Source organism: Lagopus leucura, unplaced genomic scaffold, assembly GCF_019238085.1.
Source record: "Lagopus leucura isolate 7727_CA_CO unplaced genomic scaffold, USGS_WTPT01 Super-Scaffold_73, whole genome shotgun sequence".
Classification (NCBI taxonomy): Eukaryota; Metazoa; Chordata; class Aves; order Galliformes; family Phasianidae; genus Lagopus; species Lagopus leucura.
In genome coordinates this window covers 96,733,101-96,754,625 of record NW_024962252.1, presented here as the reverse complement: position 1 = coordinate 96,754,625, position 21,525 = coordinate 96,733,101, and the positions used below count along the sequence as shown (strand labels likewise).

At 39.7% G+C, this 21,525-nt stretch overlaps 1 protein-coding gene across 1 annotated transcript; it reads left to right on the top strand.

Moving 5' to 3' along the window:
* Positions 1 to 1,426: 1,426 nt before the first annotated feature.
* Positions 1,427 to 14,941, top strand: C1D (C1D nuclear receptor corepressor). Its single transcript, XM_042884519.1, has 5 exons — positions 1,427 to 1,681; positions 8,400 to 8,543; positions 9,877 to 9,943; positions 10,422 to 10,477; positions 13,375 to 14,941. The coding sequence occupies exons 2-5, from the start codon at positions 8,406 to 8,408 to the stop codon at positions 13,540 to 13,542; spliced, it is 429 nt and encodes a 142-aa protein (XP_042740453.1). The 5' UTR covers positions 1,427 to 1,681; positions 8,400 to 8,405; the 3' UTR covers positions 13,543 to 14,941.
* Positions 14,942 to 21,525: the final 6,584 nt, after the last annotated feature.

Below are 21,525 nucleotides of genomic sequence, written 5' to 3'. Positions count from 1 at the left end.
AGCTTTTCTTGGGTAAATTTCTTTTTTACAGATATTCATACATCGTAATACACTTTCACAGTGGCACCAACATAAAACAACTCAATTGCATATGCTGCATCTCAAATCAGACTTTGGCTGTGATAAATGCAAATCCTTAGGTCCTCATTTCTCTGAAAGACGAACAAGTGAGAGAGCCATTTTAGCAGAAGACAATTCTGCCATACCTAGCAGTCTTTTTAGTGAACTGCTTCAAGAAATTCGAGGACCCACGGCACTAAGTTCACCCCAGTGAACTGAATATAGCCACAAATCAGCAGTTTGGAGCCACTAACATGTATAACAGAAGTAATCCACTAGAAGGCGACAAAGAGCCACAGTGTAAGATCGTGAAAGACTGATTGAGTCCAGCCTGCACTGCATTAATTCTGTACCTGGTTACAATCTTCTACAGTGTTGGCTGATCAGCACTGCATTTTCCTTTCATCTTGCGACTGAAACAAAACGTGGGGTTTAGGAAATATGACTCTTGCAGAAACTTCCTACCTAATGTTTGGTAAATCAATCTGTCTTCCCTCTCAATCAATCAATCAAGCTTCCCTCTCTGGGTACCCAATCTGTGACATGTGCACACAGAGGTCAGAATGAGTTGACTGTGTGCCAAATGTTCTGTGGGGTTTTATTTAGGAATTCAAGTCTTGCTGTTTCTGTTACCCTTCAATGTGTTGCATTTTTAAATATTATACACAAAATCTCCTCTGAATTCCCTTTTGCATACAGTTAGTAACTGTAATTGTACTGGGGAGAATGAATGAGATAATGAGGCTGTGTTTTTTTATAAAGCGGTTGTGAAAAAGTCAACAAAATGGGTTCTATTATTGCCCTGAAATACTTGCAGACTTGCATTGCTTTTTCATCCAGCTTTTGTTGAAACTGAAAACATCTAAATCTCCCGGAGGTAAAGGAGATGACAAGATGTAAACCAGCACTGTGACTGAAGATCTTCAGATAAGTTTCCAGCCAGTCTTAGGGAAAAAGACTCGTTTGCAGTTCATACTGACTTAATTAGAACAGACTCCTTCGAAAACCAGCCAACGAGAAGGAAGTTCATTTTTGAGATATTTTACATTACGCTGCATGCCCCAAGAAGCGTGCAGGGCAGCGAACCCCAAACATCTAGCACCATTCCCCTCATTCCTTCCAGTTACAGAAGGCTGCAGGAGGGGGACTGACATTTTACGCGGTCCGATGGCGTCAGGACAAGGGGGAATGGCTTTAAACCGAAAGAGGGGAGATTTGGGTTAAACGTCACTAAGAAATTCTTTCCTCAGAGCGCGCTGCAGCGAACTCCACCCACCGGGGAAAGGCCGTGAGGTAACATCCGCCATTCCCGCCCACTGGCGACGACGTGACGTCATCACCGCGCGCCGCCGTAGGCCCCGCCCCCCGTCGCTTTTCCGCTCTCAGCGCGCTTTCCGGCGAGCGGTGCTGCTGGCTCGGGTCCGTCAGTGGGGCTGAGGAGGTGGGAATCGAGGCCTTCATCCCTTCGGTGTAAGAGTCATCACATCGCTGTGTGTGATTTAAGGGTTTTTGGAGCCGCCAGGAGCAGCAGTTTGGGAACGAGGGCCTCTAACGTTCATTGCGTTGTTCCAGCCTCGTGTGTCTGTAGCGGAGGAGATGTGGAGGTGACGTTTGCAAAAAGGTCGGTATCGTAACTCTAAAATGCTAAAATTCCACGGCCTGGTGCCTGCAGGCTTGGTCAGGCACCAGGCGGTCACAAAGAGCAGGAGGTGGGGCTTATGGGATGCCTTGATTTGTGCACGTGCTTATTTCAAATGACACGTGGTCGTGGAGCCTGCGTGTGGGCCGAGAGGCACCGAGGCTTTCAGGGAGCTTTGAAATGTTCTGCAGTCCCAGACGTGTGAGTGCTCCGTGACTTCCCAAAGCTGAGCTGCGTGCGGCACTCATTCTATTGGTGAGCACAGGCAGGGTGATGTATGCCTAACTTCAGTTGTTAAGTGACTGTGGGCTGTGTGCTTTTCAGCTGAAGTCGTGCCCAGAGGGTGGCTGTACCTAGGCAGGTTGTGCTGTAGACATAAACATGGGGTTCCTGCTAAGAGTTCTGGGTCATGGCAACCTACACTATCAGTACAAACTGAGGATGTAAGGATAGAGCACGGCCTGACTGAAAGCAACCTGGGGGTATTGGTGGATAGCAGCTGGATATGAGCCAGCACTGTGCCCTTGCAGCCCGGAGAACCAACCACATTCTGAGCTGCATCCAAAGTAGCGTGGCAAGCAGGGTGAGGGAGGAGATCCTGCCTCTGCTCTGAGCTGAGACACCTCACCTGGAGCACTACGTCCAGGTATGGAATGCTCAGTACAGGAGAGACATGGACCTGTTGGAGTGCATCCAAAAACGATCCCAGGGGTGGAACACCTCTCTGCAAGGACAGGCTGAGAGCTGGGGCTGTGCAGCCTGGAGAAGGGAAGGCTCTGAGGAGACCTGAGAGCAGCCTTTCTATATCTGATGGGGGGAGAGGGGGGGTTATAAGAAAGAAGGGGACAAACTCTTTAGCAGGGTATGTTCTGACAGGACAAGGAGAAATGGTTTCAAATTAAAAGAAGGTACATTTAGATTGGAGGTAAGAAGAAAGATTTTACATTAAGGGTGGCACTGGTGCAGTTTACCCAGTGGGGGTGGATGCCATGTCCTTGGGTACATCCGAGAGCTCAAGGAAGGAGCTCTGAGCTCCTGATTGAGCTGTAGGTGTCTTTGTTCACTTCGTGAGAGATGGACCAGATGACCTTTAAAGGTCCCTTCCAACTCAGTGATGTGTGGTGGTTCTATAAAATGGTGTTGGAACTCAAGGAATATCAAGAAATCAGTGTCTATTGTAAGGAGAGCCTGATTTTCAAAGTGGAGATAGAGTTTGCTTGTACAGGCTGTGGTTAAAATAATTCAGTTCAGGCTGTTTTGCTAGCATGGTCAACTAACGAACAGCCAAAAGTACATTAGGATCGCTGTTCAGATCAGCAGAAAAAGGTACTGCAGAAAGTGTAAATGTAGAAAATGAAATTCCAGTGAAAGAAAGTATGTTTTTCATGGATTGTAGAAATGGGGGCTAGAGGAAATGTGTGGCAGCATGTTTTGGAAGAAGCAGGAAACTCCAGGGTTGAGTAGCTGCAGATGGGGCACTTGTTCATTTCTGTTTGCTGGGAATTTGGTAGGGCAGAACTATTGACTACTCTCACAGACTGAAAAGAAAAAAAAATACAGGGATACATTGTCAAAGTGGACACAACTCAGTAAACTATAGTAGGGTTTATAGTATAGTTTTGCTGTACACGTGCTTCTTGGTTTTCAGTGCGACCAGAAGTGTGAGACCAGTCACACGTTCAAACCTACCATCACTTGGAAGCCTGTCTTGAAATGAGCTGTCCTAGCATAGTGTGAGAGCTTTTATGAACATGTCTCACTCAGAGGTGTTCTGGACAAACACAAAGACAGCTGGTTTTATTGTTGTGCTTGCTGATGGGAGCACTGACAGATTTGAGCTGAACAAGAGCCAGCATATATTGGATTTGTTCAGCAGAGGAAATGACTTTGTCATCGGCTCTGGAATCTAGCACTGCTGATGAAACTGTACAGAGAATAAAAATGTTCTGGGAATCATAGGGATCAAGTTGAAAGTTTCTCCCTATGTAGATAGAGTAGAAGTGAATAAGAACTAGGATGGGATACTTGGTTTCTCATCGTATCCCTGTGGGCTGAAATGCAAGTGAGCCTTAAAAATATTATTCCCTTCCTTTAAATTTTGGTATTCCTTTAAGACAGAGTACAATAAACTTTGCAGATCCTCTGGGACTGATGAGATTAAATCTCAGTGGCATCAGCAAGAACCTGGTGATGCCAGGTGTATTGCAGGGCTTTTCTGTGCAGGTTGGAATACTGCCAGGAGCTTAGCTTTGATGTCAGGGTTAAAAGCGATTGCTTGGCTGTTACCTTTGCATAAAGTAGTGTAAAGGGTGCACTGGATAACTCCTGTGGCTTGGATTGGAATATTTTTAAGGGAATCAAGAGAAGCTAATGCTGCATATCTGGTATTTCATTATAGGCTTAATTGCTTTTGCAAACAAGACTGTGTGTTGGTGTTTGAAGCACTGTAACTGTGCTCAGTAGATGCACTCTCCAGCTGCCCCAAGCTGCCTTGAAGGAACAGCTCTATGGACACGGTGATAATTAGCAAGTACCTAATTACTTGTTATGCAGTAGTAGTGCTAAGCAGTCTTTGCCATGGACCAGATCCTATGGTACTTACAGTGTTGCAAATATGGAATAAAATGGATATCTCTGTCCAAAACAAAGTGGATTTATTTGTCCAGAAGATGTTTGTAATTAAGAAGCTTTGTTGTGGTCTCAAGTAGTTTTAAATTTAAGATGTTTGTTCCATGTGTCTTCGTTGCTGTACAGCTGCAGCAGTGAATTAATGTTAGAGCAGAATAGACATCTGCCATGCTTGTGTATCACCTACAGCCACTACAAGTTCTGATTCAGAATTTGAAAGAGGGAGGACAGTGCCAAATTTTAGATACTGGCATAGATGGTTTGTCATACCCACATTGCTAATGCATTTGATTTGAATCTGAAAGGGGTTTACCTACCCTGACTAAAAGTGTTTGGGTTTCTTTTGGTTTTCTGTACGTAATCCATAGATATCAGTGAAAAGCAAGAGAGTCTCATCTGTTTTTTGTTAGGCGAATCATCTGAAAAAAAGTAAAAGATCTGAGCTCAGTTTGAAAACAAGGCTTTGTAGTGCTTAAAAAAGGTGAGAACTAGTAGGAAGTGCTAAGTGTGATGCAATATTAAACACAGTGCTGGATGCTTAATTCTTTTTTTGTCATCTTTTTACTCGTTACAAACTACTTCCAATAAATCATTTTTATCCTGAAAGTGCTGTTTTAATTGTGGGTGGAAATCACATGTGGGACGCTGAATGTACTTTAATTCTGTCTTTTGAGGGTTCATGTTACCATGTTGATGTATACCTGTAGCTTCTGTTACTTTCCCCATGCTTCTTCAGCAAAATCTCTCATTATGCACCCACATCCTAATTAGAGTTTGTTTTTCAAAATAAGAGGGACAGTTTTGATGTCCAGGTGGGCAGGAAGGAAAGTGGGGTTGATTTGTTTCTCTTTTTGAGCCAGCAGGCAACTGATTGCTGAGGCTTATGTTGGTAAAAACCGTAGGGTTAAAAGGGAAACTTGTTCCTGGTAGATTGATGTCATGAAGTCATGCCACATTTGTCCACGCTTTTTGTTTCTCTCAATGTCTTCAATCAAAATTGGCCTTTTTCATGTTGTGTTTATGGGTTCTGAGCTTTCCTTTGCGTTCTCAAAATTAAAGGTCTTATAAGGTACTGTCATTGCACAACCACAGATTATATGTTCACCATTGTGTTACTTGCTGATGGAAATATGTTCTTATCCTTATTTTTCCCCGTGCTCATGTTTGATCAGCAAATATTTTCATACCTCCACGTATCTGAATACTTGTAGTACTCTTACTTTTAAGTTGGATCTCTGGGGCAAATAAAATACAGTTGAAAGCCAGCAAATCCAACAAAAGATATCAGTGTAGTAAACGTCCACTTCTGGAACTGAATTTCTGCTTGTTCAAAATACACTGGGAAACACTTGCAGAACTTTGAGGAAATGTTTGTGGTTTAATAACCGAAACGTAACTATGGAGGGCAGTGTAACCTTTAGGTGTAATTACAGAGTCACTGATACGGTCTCAGTCCTTGCCTTTGTCATTCAGCAGGTGTGACTGTGCTGTGTGTGTGTTGGTTTTGGCAGAAACAGGTCTGTGGAGTTTCCGGTGTGCATGTTTTCTAATGCAGTGTAAGTTTGTTCTTGTTGATTTAATACTATCAAAACTCTTGTAGGCTGTTGACTGCTGCCTTATTGTTGGCATGTGCCAACACTGTAATGTATCCTGCTTGGAGATTAGTAATGCTGAAACAACAGTGTAATGAAAAGAGAGAGGGCCCTGCACAGCAGGAGGAGGAACTTGCTCTGATTCCTGCTGAACTGCAAACACAAGTTTGACACATTCTCCCCCCTTCCTTGGCACAAGAAGCAGACTTAGGCTGACTGCCCTACCCTTCACTGCCTGAGTACAACCTTGTTCCAGTGATGGCTGACACACTGTTTTCCTTTCCTAATTAAGTGTCAAGTAAATATCTCATGCTATGTACCTCTTGTAGAAAAACTTATTTTGAGCTGTTTCTCTTCTTTCCTACTATATGTATTCTTTCCCTCCCTCATTTTGTAGGGTTACTTTGGGATATTGAGAGGAATGTAATGTATGTTCTGGTGACTGCGTGTCCATGCGACTATGGTGAAATAGCTTGAATTATTTTTATTGGTAACGTGCTCCTGCTGTGGGAGTTTGTTGCTGTTGGTTTTTTTTTGTTTTTATCAGGGCAACCAGCATAGGGAAAAAAAAAAGAGGCAGAAAAGTTGGGATTTGTCAATGTGTTCATGCACATTCATAACATAAGACCATAGTAGGTAAATTACTGTAGGCAGCAGTAAACCCTGTTTTTGATTGTTGGATTGGATAACACTTCTCTCCCTGTATTTGTAAGTATAGTAAATGCATGCTGACAGACATCTTCTAACCAAGCTTAACTGTGTTAACAGCTGGCCAAATTTAGTGTCTTCTGTAGCTTTAAATATTTTCTGTGCTGTATTATAAGGTTATCAGATAGCTGGTGGGCTCTCAGTCAGCCTGAGAAAGGTGATTGTAATGCAAGTAGCATTGAATGAAATGCAAACAATGCTATCATAGGGAGTAGAAATAATTATATTGCTGTTTACCTTTTTGTAGGCAGTGTTTTGTAGGTTCAGCTTAGCTTTCTTGCTTAGGTATGCTGCAGCTGACCGAGTTGGTATTGAAATGGTTTGAGTTGCATGCTGGGGTATGGAGGGGACCCTCAGTGTATAGTAAAGCATTTCTGACCAAGATAAGAAGTCATCTGAGTAGGATTATAACTCAACCATGTAAATAAAAGCAATGGAAATGGGCTTGTTAACTGGCTTTTCATGTCTTTGGAATTGCATTGACGTGGCTAAAAATGGAGGTTTCAGGAGACCTGAGGAAAATAGTGCCATGCTGTTGTTCCTCTCAGTCTTCCTCCTGCTTGACCTCCAGGAGACAATATAACTAAAAAGAAAGCTCTCTACACAAACTGTGTTCTTGCCTGGAAAAGGGAAAGATCAGATCTCTATCTAAAACAAACAGCAGTGATATGACAGCTGTTTGCTGTTTCCTTGCAGTTTGTGCTGGCTGCGTGGCTTTGGTATTCAGAGATCAAACTTTGAGAGTGTGGTTTCTCCAACCAGAGCTCCCACCTTCTGCACTCAGCAGCTGGGAGTGACCCCACTGACCCCAAGCAGAAGGGACTGCAGTGATCCAGATGAACCCACTGTTCCTGATGCAGCCCTGCAAACTAGCAGGAAAACAATGTATTTCTTCTTTTAACATAAAAAAAAAAAAATTGTTGCTCAATCAGTAGAAGCTGTAGAAAATGACGCAGATTTAAGTAACATCAGCTTTCCAAGATAATGTGTTTTATGATTGGAGAGGAATCTAATTAAAGATCTTGATTGGAAGCCAGTGACCAGATGGCTTGGCAGTAGCCATGCCCCATTACTGCACATGCTGGGATCAAAACTGGCGTGCTCTGGGATCGTTCACATCTTTGCTGATCTCACAGTTGCTTTGCATGGATGTGTCTACAAGATTTGCATTCGGAAATCAAAATCAACTCAGTTTCATTACTGCTAGAGTTATATCTCAGATTAAAGTGGTCTACAGAGAATTCAGAGAGCTGGATGCAGAGTTCACAGGAAGCGTTTCTTGGACCAACTCTTAAATTTAAGATTGAGAGAGATAACTGACCCTGACATAACTGGGGCTACATAACCACTCTGAAGCTGAAGTCATGTCTGTTCCTAGGATGGGCTGAAGCTATATCTCTAATTTTTGCACGTGTGCGCTTGGTTTAGCTCTTTATGTACTGTGATTTACTAGATATTTAGAGCACTTTTAAGCAAGCAAATAATTTCCTTCTATCACAGACCATAAAAGTTAAGTACTGCTTTGGGACCGGTACAAGAATAGGTATCACTTGTAATTCTCCTTCATGCTGTTTTGTACAGCAGTTGGGATTTATCCCTGGAGCTATGGGATCTTTAACTGTGTCACTACTTCACTACTGATGCTGATGGCTGGAATTCTTCAGGAGGAGACACTTTTTATAATGTTTAATGAATAAATGCTTGTGGTTTCTATTTTAAAATAGTCTTTTGAATCTGCAGAGAGCGTTACTGATTTTGCTGCTTCTTTCTAGGTGGAAATGGCAGAAGATATTAACACAGAAGAATATCCCACTGAAATTCATGATTATCTTGCAACATTTGAAAAATCTCTTACTTCGGTAGATGAGATGTTGAAGACAATGATGTCAGTTCCTAGAAGTGAGCTTCTCCAGAAGGTAAATCATCTTCCACTTGATAGCCTTTCTGTTAATAATACAGGGTCTGTTTAGCCACTGCACAGAGAAATAACAAATATTACACTGCCTACCTGTCACACCCAATATTTGAAACTTCTGCGTTTGTAAGATACCCAGATGATGTTATGAACTAAGTGATGAAATGTATATTCTTCAAAGGTGGAAAGTGAAGATTCTACCAGTGAATCATTTAGGTAATGGGCTTCTATCCTATACTTCACCTTCCCAAAAGTGCATGCTGAGCGCTCTTCCCGAGCAGAGAGCTCGTTCCAAGTTGTCCATGTCCTTTTCACAACAAACATCACAGAAATGTGGTTGATATAGAAGGATGTGAAGATGAATTGTCAACATTGAGAATTGATTTCCTGTTGACTTGCAGAATCTGGTCTCTGAAAAACTGAGTTGTCTCTTCTAGCTGTGTTGTAAGCACAAGCCTGTAAAGTTTGTGGATGTTTGGATTTTTTTTTCCTCCCTCAGAACATAAAGACAGCAGAGTACTGCCTGAAGATCTCATAAAAGTCTATCTGTCTTGTAACATTTAAAACCTTACATGTATCATCTTTCTTTGGGGCAAGGAAAAGCTAACATGAGAACCTTTTTTTTTTTTTTTTTTTTTTATCCTCTGGGGGTTTTTAAAATAAATGAGTTATGAGGAAAACAGTCTTGACAACACTGATCTTTTGACAGTATCCATGTTAGAAGTAGTGAACTATACAATGATCTTATCAGAGTCTCTGGAAATCCTATAGGACTAAACCAATAAATTGACTTTGACAGTTGAGGGGAAAAAAAACAAGGCATTACCTTTTTTCTTCCTTTGCTGGGCAGCTGTAAGTGTTCTAGCATGCATCAAATGCAATCTAATGCTATATGTTATATGTATACTAGTGTTCATCACTTGTTCACAGCACACTCGTATCTGAGCTTCAATAATACTCAGACATTCTTTTTTCTTCTGGTGATAGCAGAAACTATTTTGAAACTATTTTTTGTGGAAAAAATAGGGTCTTTTTCCTGACTGCGGGAACAAGAGTCAAAGAGCTCCACACTAAGAGGTTTTATTATTTTGGCCATATGGTACTGTGGAATTTAAGATCAAGCTGGGAAAATGACGTGACTGTTTGGAGAGGAGGGTATGGTCCTGAGGTGGCAGGAAAACACAGGCTTCATCTCAGTGAACCTGTGCTGTAAAAAAAAATGCTAATTTAGTATGTATCTATGAATGCATTAATGCTCAGTTTGGAAATAGGCACGCTGCTAAAATATGTTTACATCTTGAAAATGTGTAAATGACTTTCTCTTTTCATTCTAGTTAGAGCCACTTGAGCAAGCAAAACTGGATTTGGTTTCAGCGTACACCTTGAATTCAATGTTCTGGGGTAAGTATGTGATAGGAGGACAAGGTTCAGATGATCACTGTTTGAATGCTTTCTAGCTGCAAACATCAAATCTATTATCAAATGTATTTCATAGCCAAATAGATAGAAACTGATGATTAACTCTAAGGACTCAAATTGTTGCTATTCCTAAGGTAAATGATGTTGATAATTACAGAAGCTGGCTTTGTACATGCCTGAGAATCTTTGTGGCTTTTTTTTTTTTTTTTTGGCAACCTTTTCTGTCCTTCTTAAAAGGGCAAAGTTTAACTGCATTATGTATTTTATGTATTTATTTATTATATATATGTATTTTTAACAGCAATATTTGATAACGGTGTTGCTGTCAGATACTTAACCATGTGGTTAAGCACCATGATTAATAGTTTCATGTGGCAATTACAGTTTTCCTATTTGACTGGTTAATTGGGCACTAAGTCATCACAGCCATCCATATCAAAACCACCTTTTCTTCTTGTAGTATACTTGGCTACTCAGGGAATCAATCCAAAGGAACATCCAGTGAAACAGGAACTGGTAAGATTCTTACATTGCATGCTTTCAGTGCTTTACTTGTCCAGAGCTGTGAACTCATATAGAAGCAGATGTATATTTGTATCTTCTGAAATTGGCATATGGCCATGATAGCACCCATATGCTACGTAATATTATCTAATTGCCTGTTAGTATGCCCTACTGGGTTCTCTAAATTAAGAAATTTGTATTTTTAGTTCCAAACAGCGCAGTTTGAAGTATCATTTGTAGAGCCCACTGAAATAAGAAAAAGCAACGAGATGAATAGTGCCATCTTGTCTTTCTGCTTCTCCATTTCTCTTTTTGAGAATCGAATTCTGAACAGAATAGCTTTTCACTTGTATCTGTTAAATAGAAAAATGTTTCATGCCTGATAATAATTTATAACTTCCAGTATGGCATTTTTTTTTTCTTAGGAATACTTGGAATCATGTTAATCTCTGAGGCTGTCTTTTTCTTACTTTTGTATGACTCTGAAAGCCTAGTGTGGTTGATTTACTAGCAAAGACGGGAAAGAGCCCCCCCTTCTTCCAAGTCCTCCATTAATTCATTTTCTCAGCAGTAAAGAATCCAGTTCAGCAACAAAGCTAAAAGCTTTTTTGGCACCAGTTGTATGTGTATTGTCCAGTAATTCTGCATTAGTGACATATTTACAGCCTGTAATAAATCTTTTAGGTTTGTCTTTATATTCCATTTAGATGCATGACTGCAGTACAGAAGGCATGGTATCTTGAAAAATTCTGCTGACTTAAAATATCAAATCATTCAGCTTAAAGAAAAAAAATAGATTTCAAAACTTCGAGCTACCCTTTTTAATTCTGGTATAAATGAAAACACTAAATCTAGGCAATCATAATATACTTAGCTTAAATGCAATCCTTAGGTAACAGGAGCAATAGAAGATAGGAATGAAAGATGTGGAAAGCTAGCTTGAATAACAAGAATCCTTCTATTTTTAATTTTGTGAGGTTTTCAGTAGTCTAGACTGTATCCCATTAAAAAATGGGTCGGTTAATATTTCATGAACTCTCAGTCAGTTTCTTGTTCCTCCTATATTATATAGCATCTGAATATTGCGTTAATTTTGTTATACTAAAAATAAATTGTATCTCTTCTACTGTGTGTGGGTATTTTATGCTGGTATTTTACCTCACAATTGGCAGTCGTTTTAAATTTGAAGAATGAGTGACTTATTCTAGGCTAGATTCCTTTCAGCTCTTTCCTTTCTTCCAGGAGCATTGTGATGTTCTTATTCATGTGGAAAGGGAATAAAAAGACTGTTCCATCATGATTGTTTTGTTTTTAGAATTGCTCCTTCTGTATGTACAGGGAGTATATTGGGATTCAAATGATATTAATAAAACTCGCATTCCAGCTATCAGAGTTCATTTCTTTCAGCATTTTGATATTAGTCAGCTGCTTCTTCCCATGTTGATATATGTAGGCTTGCCACGTGTTCTCATGAACCATCTCAGGCACCGGAAAAAATCGCAGTCTGTCATGATTTCAGACCTTGAAAAGCACTCTTCATTAAAGCTGATTTTTGACACAAGATTGTCCAATTTTTTTGACAAATCAGTTGCTTGTAAGGGTCAGTGAAGAACTAAAAATCAGATCTGTAGTGCAGGTCTTGTAGGTGATGTTTCACATTCCAAAAGCTGTCAGTAGTCGTGGATTAGGTAATACCAGGATGTATGTAGTTATCAATATCCATAAATGTCCTGTTAGTCCACTCTGGCAATTCATGCATTGGGTAAAGCATATGTGCATCACACATGCATGCATTACTGTTGTTTGCTGCATGTAGTACAGAAACACCTGAAGGCCCTACAGTTCAAGGCCATGTTGGGCTAAATATCTAGACGTGAAATCTGTGAGCCAACCTTTTACCTACTGTACAGAATTACTGCAAGTGTCCTCTCTACTAAGTGAGGAGAAGCAGGCACTTAACAGAACGTGATTCCCATCTTAGAGGGTTTACGCTCTCAAAGTAATTTTCTTTATTGATTATAGAACTGGCTGAGGGTGAGCATGCACACAAATGAGATGGTTAAACTGGTGGGGATCTGCAGGTGAGGCTGGGTCAAAGCCATGCTTTGTTCAACATGACATGAGACACTCAATGACTATTGTAGGCAAAGGTGACAAGAAAGGATGTATTCCCTCTTTAGAGAATGGCAGTGGAAACAGGCTTTTTGATCGTTTATGGTCATAAGAGATATCTCTAGTACAGCTGGAAATTCATCAGATTGCTTTGAATATGTCAGGGGAGACTTAGCAATGAACCTTTTCAGGATCTTGACCACAGATCTTTTGTGTAGTTGCATACTTAATGCTTGTGACTTCTTGACTTTTGTAAGATGCTTTATGCTGATTTCTTCTTCCTTCTTTTTTTCTCCATCTTCCCCTCTTTCATAGAAAGTGAGTAGTGCAATTTTATAAATACATCATATCTAAATATTCATTTTGCCATCTTTACTGAGGCCAAACTTTTTGTTTTGTTTTGTTTTTTTTTGTATTTTTTAGCAACATTAAATACAATTCCCTTGTCTTACAGTACAGCTGTAGGACTTCATGTTTCTTTGGTGATGGATGTCATGCAAATATTAGTATGGTAGGTACCCATGTTGGAGAATCTGCTAAAAGGGAAGCCTTAAATTTGCAAAGAGCGTGGTATATATTTAGGAGATGCTATTTTTCTGTTTGTTATAGAAAGGTACCATGTGGAGTGCTCCTACTAATTGATTTTACTCTAGTGGTAAACTTGGAAGGACGGTCTGGGGAGAAAAAAAAAACAACCCAACACAAAAACCCCTTGTGTGCGTGTAAATATAAGCACTAAATATATATATATATATATATATATATATATATATATATATATTTTTTTTTTTTTCTAGGAGAGAATAAGAACATACATGAACAAGGTCAAAGAAATAGCAGACAAGAAAAAGGCATCCAAACTTGATAAAGGAGCAGCTTCCAGATTTGTAAGGAATGCACTCTGGGAACCAAATCCTGAAAATGACCAAACTCCTGCTAAAGCAAAGAAGAGAAAGATGAACTAATTTTTTTTTTCCCTTTTATGTTATCAGAGACACCTAAAGTTATCAAAATGTGTTTTCTGCGCTGTATGTGTCTTACAGAAGTGCTGTATAGCAACATCTTGATTAAATTACACTTAAAAATTTTTTCAGGGTTGTATTTTGTCCAGGATGCTCCCTTCTGAGGTAACTATGCACTGAGGTTTAAAAAAAAAAAAAAGCGTTGTTTGTATATCTGTAAGTGCCATGTAATGCTGCAGAAATAATGTTTCATTATTAAAATGATAATGACTTGCCAAATGCTTGTTGGTAATAGATACTGGTACTGCTTTGATTATAATGCCTAAGAATTATTTTTTTTACTTACGTTTTTGTATGTACTTCGTCTCTTGAATATTAAAGCAGTCTCAAACAATGCTGTCCAGTTCGTGGTGTTCATGTAAAACCCATGTTTACTTTCTCATTACACCATTGAGTGAGTTCTTGTGTTCACAGAGTATTGTAAGGTTTATTCACTATATTGAACTGTTCTGTTTTCAGCTTCTGGAATAGCATGTATGCTGTATTCCCTTACTTCTGTGGTCTCTGAAGAAACTGAGGTTCAAGGGCTGCAAGCAAATAGCCTGAATTCCACTTTAAGTCCTAGTGTCTAATCCGTGCAGGGGGGGAACCACAACAGAAAGAGCCCAAATGAGTGCTTTGTAGGGCTGAACAAAGGAGCAGGCAGGGGACAGCAAACAGGAAACAGCACGTGCAGGAACTTGATTGGAATTTTGGCTGTGGTGTGCATCTCTTAGTGCTGACTCTGACATAAATGTGCTGTGAGGTGGTAGGAGTGTGGTCATTGGCTGCTGTTTTTCAGATCTTTGTTCTTGGGTACACTTTGAACTGCTGCTCTGCCTTGCAAAATAGCCTTCCCTCAAATGTGAAGCTTAGTTGTTTAGGGGAGGGAGTACATTAATTCCATTAGGAATTAGAACCTAATAAATTCATTTTTCAGTATGCTACAAAGGAAAACTCAATTATTAGTTTAATAGCTTCTTAAAAAGCAGGGGCAAGCTAATTATGAAAAACAATTTATTTCACCAAAATGCCATTTGGGTAGCAGGCTGCAGTCTTGGGAAATAGAGTTAGTGTAAAAGTCTGTATGATTAAAACAAATATATCCAGTACCCCTATTATAGTACTGCAAGCTGAGTGATTTACAGTGGATGGGTATTGTCTTTGGTGTTGTCCTGCATCATGCAATATGCAGAGCATGAATTTATTTCAGTGAGGTGCTAAAATGAAGATTCTCTTGTCACTGACTATCTAAAAGTAAATATTTCAAAATAACAGTCAAGTTTAATAAACTCAAGTAATTGTTGTGTATCTCTGGAAACATTTTCAGTGACTGTATGAATTTACAGATTTTTGTTTGTGATAAATTCTGAACAAGCAAGAATTTCTTCATTCCAGTTCAAGCAATCCAGCTAAGGAGAGCTTGTTTCTATAGGTGCTGATGCTGGTACCTGTCTTTGCTGCCTCAGATCTACAGGGCAACTCATGAGCATACACATCAAAAGTGCAAAAACTTCTGCCAGCTGAAAGGTAAGATGAGCATGCTTTATTTCTACAGATGAATGTCACAGTTTTGCAAAACAAAAGCACAGTTAGACTCATGGGTCTTTTTCTTGAGATTAAGGTTAAAATTGTGGAAGACTTGAAGTGTGTTGTTTTGTATCTGTAGAATATTATAACCAGACCTGTGAACTTTGTGTTAGTGTAGATGTTTTCACGTGCAAAGTTCAAAACGTTGGCCTCAAAAAAGTATGATGTGAAGAACAGGTGCCCTGTGAACTAGTTAGTAAGACAACAGGATGTAAGTGGTATGAAGTAGCAGAAGCTACAAGTGTTTTAATGCAGAGACTTTTGAGGTTATAATGTCTTATACTTTGGTATGCTTTTTCTGGAGGAAGCAGGTAGATCAGCTTCTATTTATGTGCAGTACTGTTAATTAAAAGGGAATTGAAGGACGTTTCCATTACATGATTTTCCTCTTAAGCTTTAATTATAGCTTTTGTTTTAAAAGGTTAATTTCTGAAAAAAGATCATAATTCAGTGTCCAGTAAAGTACACAGCTTTCATTGGTAAATGTTTAAACGAGAATAATGCAAGGATGTTAACGAAGAGTTACTGAAGTAGAAATCCATCTGGTATAATGAAGTATGTACACGTAATTGACATTTGTGATAGGAAAATTGGTATACGTGTAGCGAATGCAACTTTGTAAATGCTTAATGCTTATATGGCTGTTCTGATGACCAGGTTTGTGGCTTTTCTAATGCAAAGACAGTAACTCCAGTGAATCCCCCAGAAACTGAAGATTATCACCAGGTGTCTGTTACTGACCCACAGCCCTATTAGTAGCTTGACATCTCCCTGCATTACCTTGGTTCTGCTCCTAGAAAATACCCGTCTTTCTCTAAGATAGTGTACTGTGACTGCAAACAAATGAGGATGCTTACTACAACTTTGATTTGCCCTCTTTTAAATGCTAGTTGTGAGCAAGTCAACGTATCACTGATGTTCATCCCTATTCCTCCAGTCTTTTTATTATTTGAGAACTGCATCCTCAAGAGTGGATATTTTATTATGTCATCCTAATTGCTTCTGGCCTTGAAAATCGATACTAGCATAAGGTCCTGTCAGAAAGTATTAATGTTCCTGTTTCATTGGAAATCTCCTCACAACATAGTTATCTGGAATGATAAAAGCTAAAGAAGGATCAAGTTACCTTGGAAACTTACTATAAAAATATCAACTATAGAATATTATGAAAATAGAATTGTTTTGGAATTCAGAGGGACACCAAAATCCTTTTTTTTTTTTTTTTAATCTGCAGGGCTGAGACCATTACAAATGTAAAGAAAAAACTAGATTTCCATATGTAAAGGGGAGGCATTACTTTTGGAGTGACCCATGTAACATGACATACTTTGGCCAGGAGATGATGAAGACCTGCGTCTGCAATCTCAGAAGAGGAGACTTCATCTCATCGTAAAGGCAGATGGTGGTGACAGGAGGGCTTTTAGAAGTTGAGAACAGCAAATTGTACCTAGAAGCACACATGGAGATCCACTGATGTTGGTGATATTCTGTGCAAAGTTCCTTCTGGCAAGATCTCCCTGAACTCTTGACTCAATTTACACAGATTCTCTTCTACTGGAAGCAACTGCAAAACTCCCTCATGCCTAGGAAAAACATACTCTGATCTTCATCATTAAAATGTGATACGTGCCAAATTGGTTATCAAAATGAAACAGCTATTGAATGGAATGTCATTTTTCTTTCATCAAACATGGCTGGCTAGTAATGTGTAGCTGCTTTGGAATGTTAAAGTGTAAGGGAACAACAGCATCCTTTTTTAGGCAAATTGACTATTGAAAAAAACTAACACCAGCTAACATTGGAGTGATACACAAAATCAGAATATAATCGGAGAAATAATCATGAGACTTCTCTACAGAGTAAGTCTGGCAAACTTCAAACCAAAGAAATGTTCCAGCTTAAAATAATTGAAATTGGTTGCATTTCGAGCATGTCTTTTTCCTGAACTGAGATGTAAAGATACCAAAGTAGGGCGTTTGTTAAAATTATTTATATATGATTCTTAGTTCAAAATTTACTCGGCAGGGATAAAAAAACAAATGAAAGACAAAACAACAACAAAAAACCAACACATAAGGCTACAGTAATTTAAGAGAAATAATGAGTAATTAAAGCAGTTTATCATATTAGAATCAACTATAACATGCTGGGAAAAAACGTATTCATGTTCTTCAGCATGGCACTGTCATTTTTGCTTACTTGCTTGAGTGATATTCCTTGCATTGAGCTCCGGAGTCTACATGAATGCATTTTGTTTTGCAGATCATCTTATCATCCTTAGTGTTAACTTCGTCTTTTGTTTTTAAATTTAATAGTTCCTGCATTCCAGTATGATGCACCTGTGATGTTTTACTGATACTCCTAACAATTAGCCTTTTTGCTGACTTTTATCCTTTCTTGCAGAATTACAGATTGTGGAATCTGTAGTGGTGGTGATCTGAGAAGCAGGTCTTGAGCAACTCAGTTTTTATCGGCTGCACCAAAGGGAAAAGAGAGAAAGCTTGTTTTTACTACTAAGCTGAGTGAATATGGTGTGGAAATCTTGTAATGGCAAAGTATCAATTTTGTAAAGTGATATATTTCAGAGGGGATACTAAATTTGACTGAATAAAAAGCTTTATAAATGGAACATTTAAGAGGCTATCTTTTACTTTTCAGTGTAAGGTTGCCTTGACATGCATCATTTCAATTTGGCAGTCCCAGCAAATGGATGGAAACAGTTCAATATGATAATTCAGTATTGCCAAGAGGCTTCTTTTCAGCCTAGTGTGGACACATTCCATGGAGAGATTTAAGGACTATATTAAGTGATAGAAAATGGGTCTAATTCTGTTCCAGTTTTACACCAGTACAATCTTGATTTCAAAGGTACCTTGACTGGCTATCGTTAAGTACATCAACAAAATCACTTCCAAACTAAGGATCACCTGAAATTCATGCTGATACATCTTGCACAGCAATAATTCAGCACAGGTAGAAAAAGAAATGGAGTCTAGCTGTGCTTGCAAATGAAATCTTTTAAAGCAGCAGTTCTAGGGGCAAATTCCGAGCTGAGTTTTACCAGGACACTCAGATAAAGTAAATGAACATTTTCTGAATCACGCAAGCAAAGTTGTCTGAAGAAGCAGTAGTCTTTAGTATCCTCTCATTTAATATGAATGTTCACTTTCATAAACGTGTTTCAAATTATGTTTTCCTGTTTTCTAGAAGGTTTGTTTGTTATTTGCCATTTGAGTGGTTTTTTGGCCTCGTGGGAACAAATTTGTCATTGCTTAAATGCACAAAGTTACTGTCACCATTATTAAAAGGTGAGAGAGAGAAATGCCTAGTAACTATCATTGTCAAGGTGGACAATATAAACAGTCTTAAATTTGTTGCCATGGGCTAACAAACATACTCCCCAGCTCACACACAAGACAAAACATGTTTTCTTGTGCAGTGTTTCCATGGAGAGAGCATTTCCTCAAGGCAGTTAATCTCACGAGATGCTGTCTGTGTATGAACACAGTACACATCCACCAGAATGTTATGTACCTCCTTGAAGGGCAGGCAGTAAATTTTAAGTTCCTCTCTGTATATCAGAATCAAAAGTGTGTATTCATGAGATGGTACTGTTGGAGACTGTAACATCATAGGCTTAATTATTTACTCCTTTAAGTCAGCTTAAGTCTCTATTTAGTTAGTCACAGTAGCAAGAATCAAGCACAAAAGAATATAATTTGGTTTTATGTAGCTGAGCAAGACTGTACATATTATGTGACCAAAACAGCACTAAAATTTAGCTGATGTTAAGTTACTGAATTCCTGTGAAATATGTCTGTTTGTTAAAGGCCACATTCTTGATGCAAAGACAGAATCTGTGTTGTTTGTCCCTCATCTACACAGGGTTTACCACTGGTACTTGCACAAAGTACCTCAGCTCCTTACTATGATGTTCTTTCCCCAGATTTTTATAACTTTGCCAGGTTTTAACAACTTGCATTGGACTTGCTTGCTCACTGTCATGGCTGTTTTTTTTTTTTTCCTTTCAGACAGGTTGAGCAGTTATTCTTGCAGTTATGCTCAGGTACATCGTTGTTGAAGTATAGGTTGCATTGCCAATGTTAGCTAAAACTTCTGTATTTTCCTAAAGGCTGTAACTTCCCTTCATCGAGGTAAGAAAAATTAAAATGCATTATCAGGAAGTTAAAAAGTTACCTCAGTGAAAATCTATCCAGATTAGGGTTCTAGAGAAACCTTGGAAAACAGTGTAGTAGAAACTGACTCATGCCATCCATGTAAGGTTGTATTATCAGAAAAACTAAGGGCTAGATTTTGCCCTCAGCTTTCCTTGCTCAGATTCTCAAAACACAAAGAGGCCAGACTATGCCATTAGTTACAGTGGCTTCTGAACTGCAAAGAGCATTCTGACCCTATGGAACTTCCACTCCTTTATTAAAAAAGTCATTTAAGACAAGGCCTGTACTGGATGCACTGCTGGCCTCAGGAATCTCAGTGGCCATTGCTTCAGCTGGCAAAGATTAGTAATGATTTATTATATTCAAGAATATGAACTATATAGTACAACCAACATCAGAGAAAGAAAGCAAGCTGATTTTCAGCTTGTGTTAACTGGAGTGTCTTTGCTGGCACTGTGTGTTACCACATCTGTGGACACCATGTTGTTAAGGCATGTGAATGTTTCTTTGTGACATACGTGAAGAAAGCATCTTAATAGATACTGTAAGACATCTGGAAAGTGGAACAGGTAACTAGAAGCTTAGAAGTTGCCAGTTTCTATATTTACCCAGAGACTTCTGGTAGGTTGGCTTACTTGTTTACATTCAAGAAAGGCAGACAATTTTTTCGGTTTGACTACAACACAACAGAGAAAGTGTGCAAATCATTTTGCTTAGCCACCTTCGTGGTTAAAGTCCATTTCATCTCTTCTGAGTCTTTCATCCGCTTTTCCTATGTCTGCCTTCAACATAACTCAAGCGGGTTGCTTTCCTTCTGCCTCTGAACTTAGACTGAAAGAAGAAAGTACTGCCAGGTCGTCCCACAGATTTGGGTTCCTTGGGCACATCTGTGCGATATTACCTCCGTGACAGTAATTGCAACAAAAACAAGATCTATAGAACTGAGAAAACATAGTAGGCTAAATTAGTGTAAATTGAAAGGCAGGGTGAACAGCGCGTCTATTCCTCGGAAGGCTGTTTGATCTCTTGCAGCACCTGCACAGAGGTGAGCTACGCCATCTCCAACTGCATCCTGCGGATTTACTTCCTGCCTTGCCTTTCGTACCCACAGTGACCCTGTGTCTCCCCATGGAGGAGCAGTTACCCCTGGGATTCAAAGTGAGGTAATACTGAATGCTTGCCGAGGCTCATTTCATTGTATGTGCTGTGTGGAGAAGCTGCACGTTTATTATTTCCCCGCTCCTCTTAAAATATTTAGCCAAAGCTGATTGTATTCCCTGTCTGGGTGCGCTGTGGCGGGATGGCTGTGGGGCCAAGATGGCGGCGGGTGCAGTGAGACCCAGAGGCTGAGGTGAAGGCTGGGAGAAGGAAGCGGGAAAACAAAATTTTGACGCGCAGCTGTGGGGTCTGCTCCAAAATTGTGGACGTTTTGTTTCTTTACCGCTTGGTGGCAGCAAAGGAGCGTCAAACAGTCCGTGGGCAGCGCCGAGAGCGCTTTTTACGGCCTTAGAAACCCGATCCGGAGATTTCGCGGGCAAGAAACAAGCGAGCCGAAACCAACCGACCAACCAAACCCCACAAACTAGAAAATTGGAAAAGAATCCAAGCTCCCGACTACTTGAAAACACAGAAATATTGCTTATTGAGGGCAGTGCTGCCCCGCTCCTCAGGTAGCTGTAGTTGAAAACGAGGCTTTTCTTACCTCATTTCTTCCTAACGAGGCTGTGTGTGAGGCTCTCTAGGAGCAGTTACATTTCCATGTGCTCTGCTTGGTTTCTTTGACTTGTTGGAGAGGCTTTAAAAACAGTGTGTGCGTGTTTGTATGTATATTCATAGTCCAATCTCTGTGTGGTTGAAAAGTAATACCTTGACTTTTAAACTCAGCTGAGGTTACGGGCCTGTTCTCTCACTTAAACCTGTTTTATACACGTGGAAGGCTGTTAACACTGATGGGTTTGTTTCTGATTTACACGGGTGTAAGCAAGAAGCAGGGTTCTTCATTCTTCCCCTTAAAATCCTGACAGATTGCAAATATTGACCGAAAAGGCAGCATTTCTGAAGCGCACACTGGAAGGCAGGATCCCAGCTGCTGAAACGAGCCTTGCACTATGGGCTCCAAAGGGTGATTTTTTCTTCTTTGGGGATGAAGTGATGCAGATTTACCAGAAGGGCTAAGCAG

Coding starts and splice junctions, on each gene's coding strand:
- C1D (XM_042884519.1), top strand. CDS start 8,406: ATGGCAGAAGATATTAACACAGAAGAATATCCCACTGAAATTCATGAT. Junction 9,944..10,421: donor CTTGAATTCAATGTTCTGGG/GTAAGTATGTGA, acceptor TTCTTCTTGTAG/TATACTTGGCTACTCAGGGA. Junction 10,478..13,374: donor ATCCAGTGAAACAGGAACTG/GTAAGATTCTTA, acceptor TTTTTTTTCTAG/GAGAGAATAAGAACATACAT.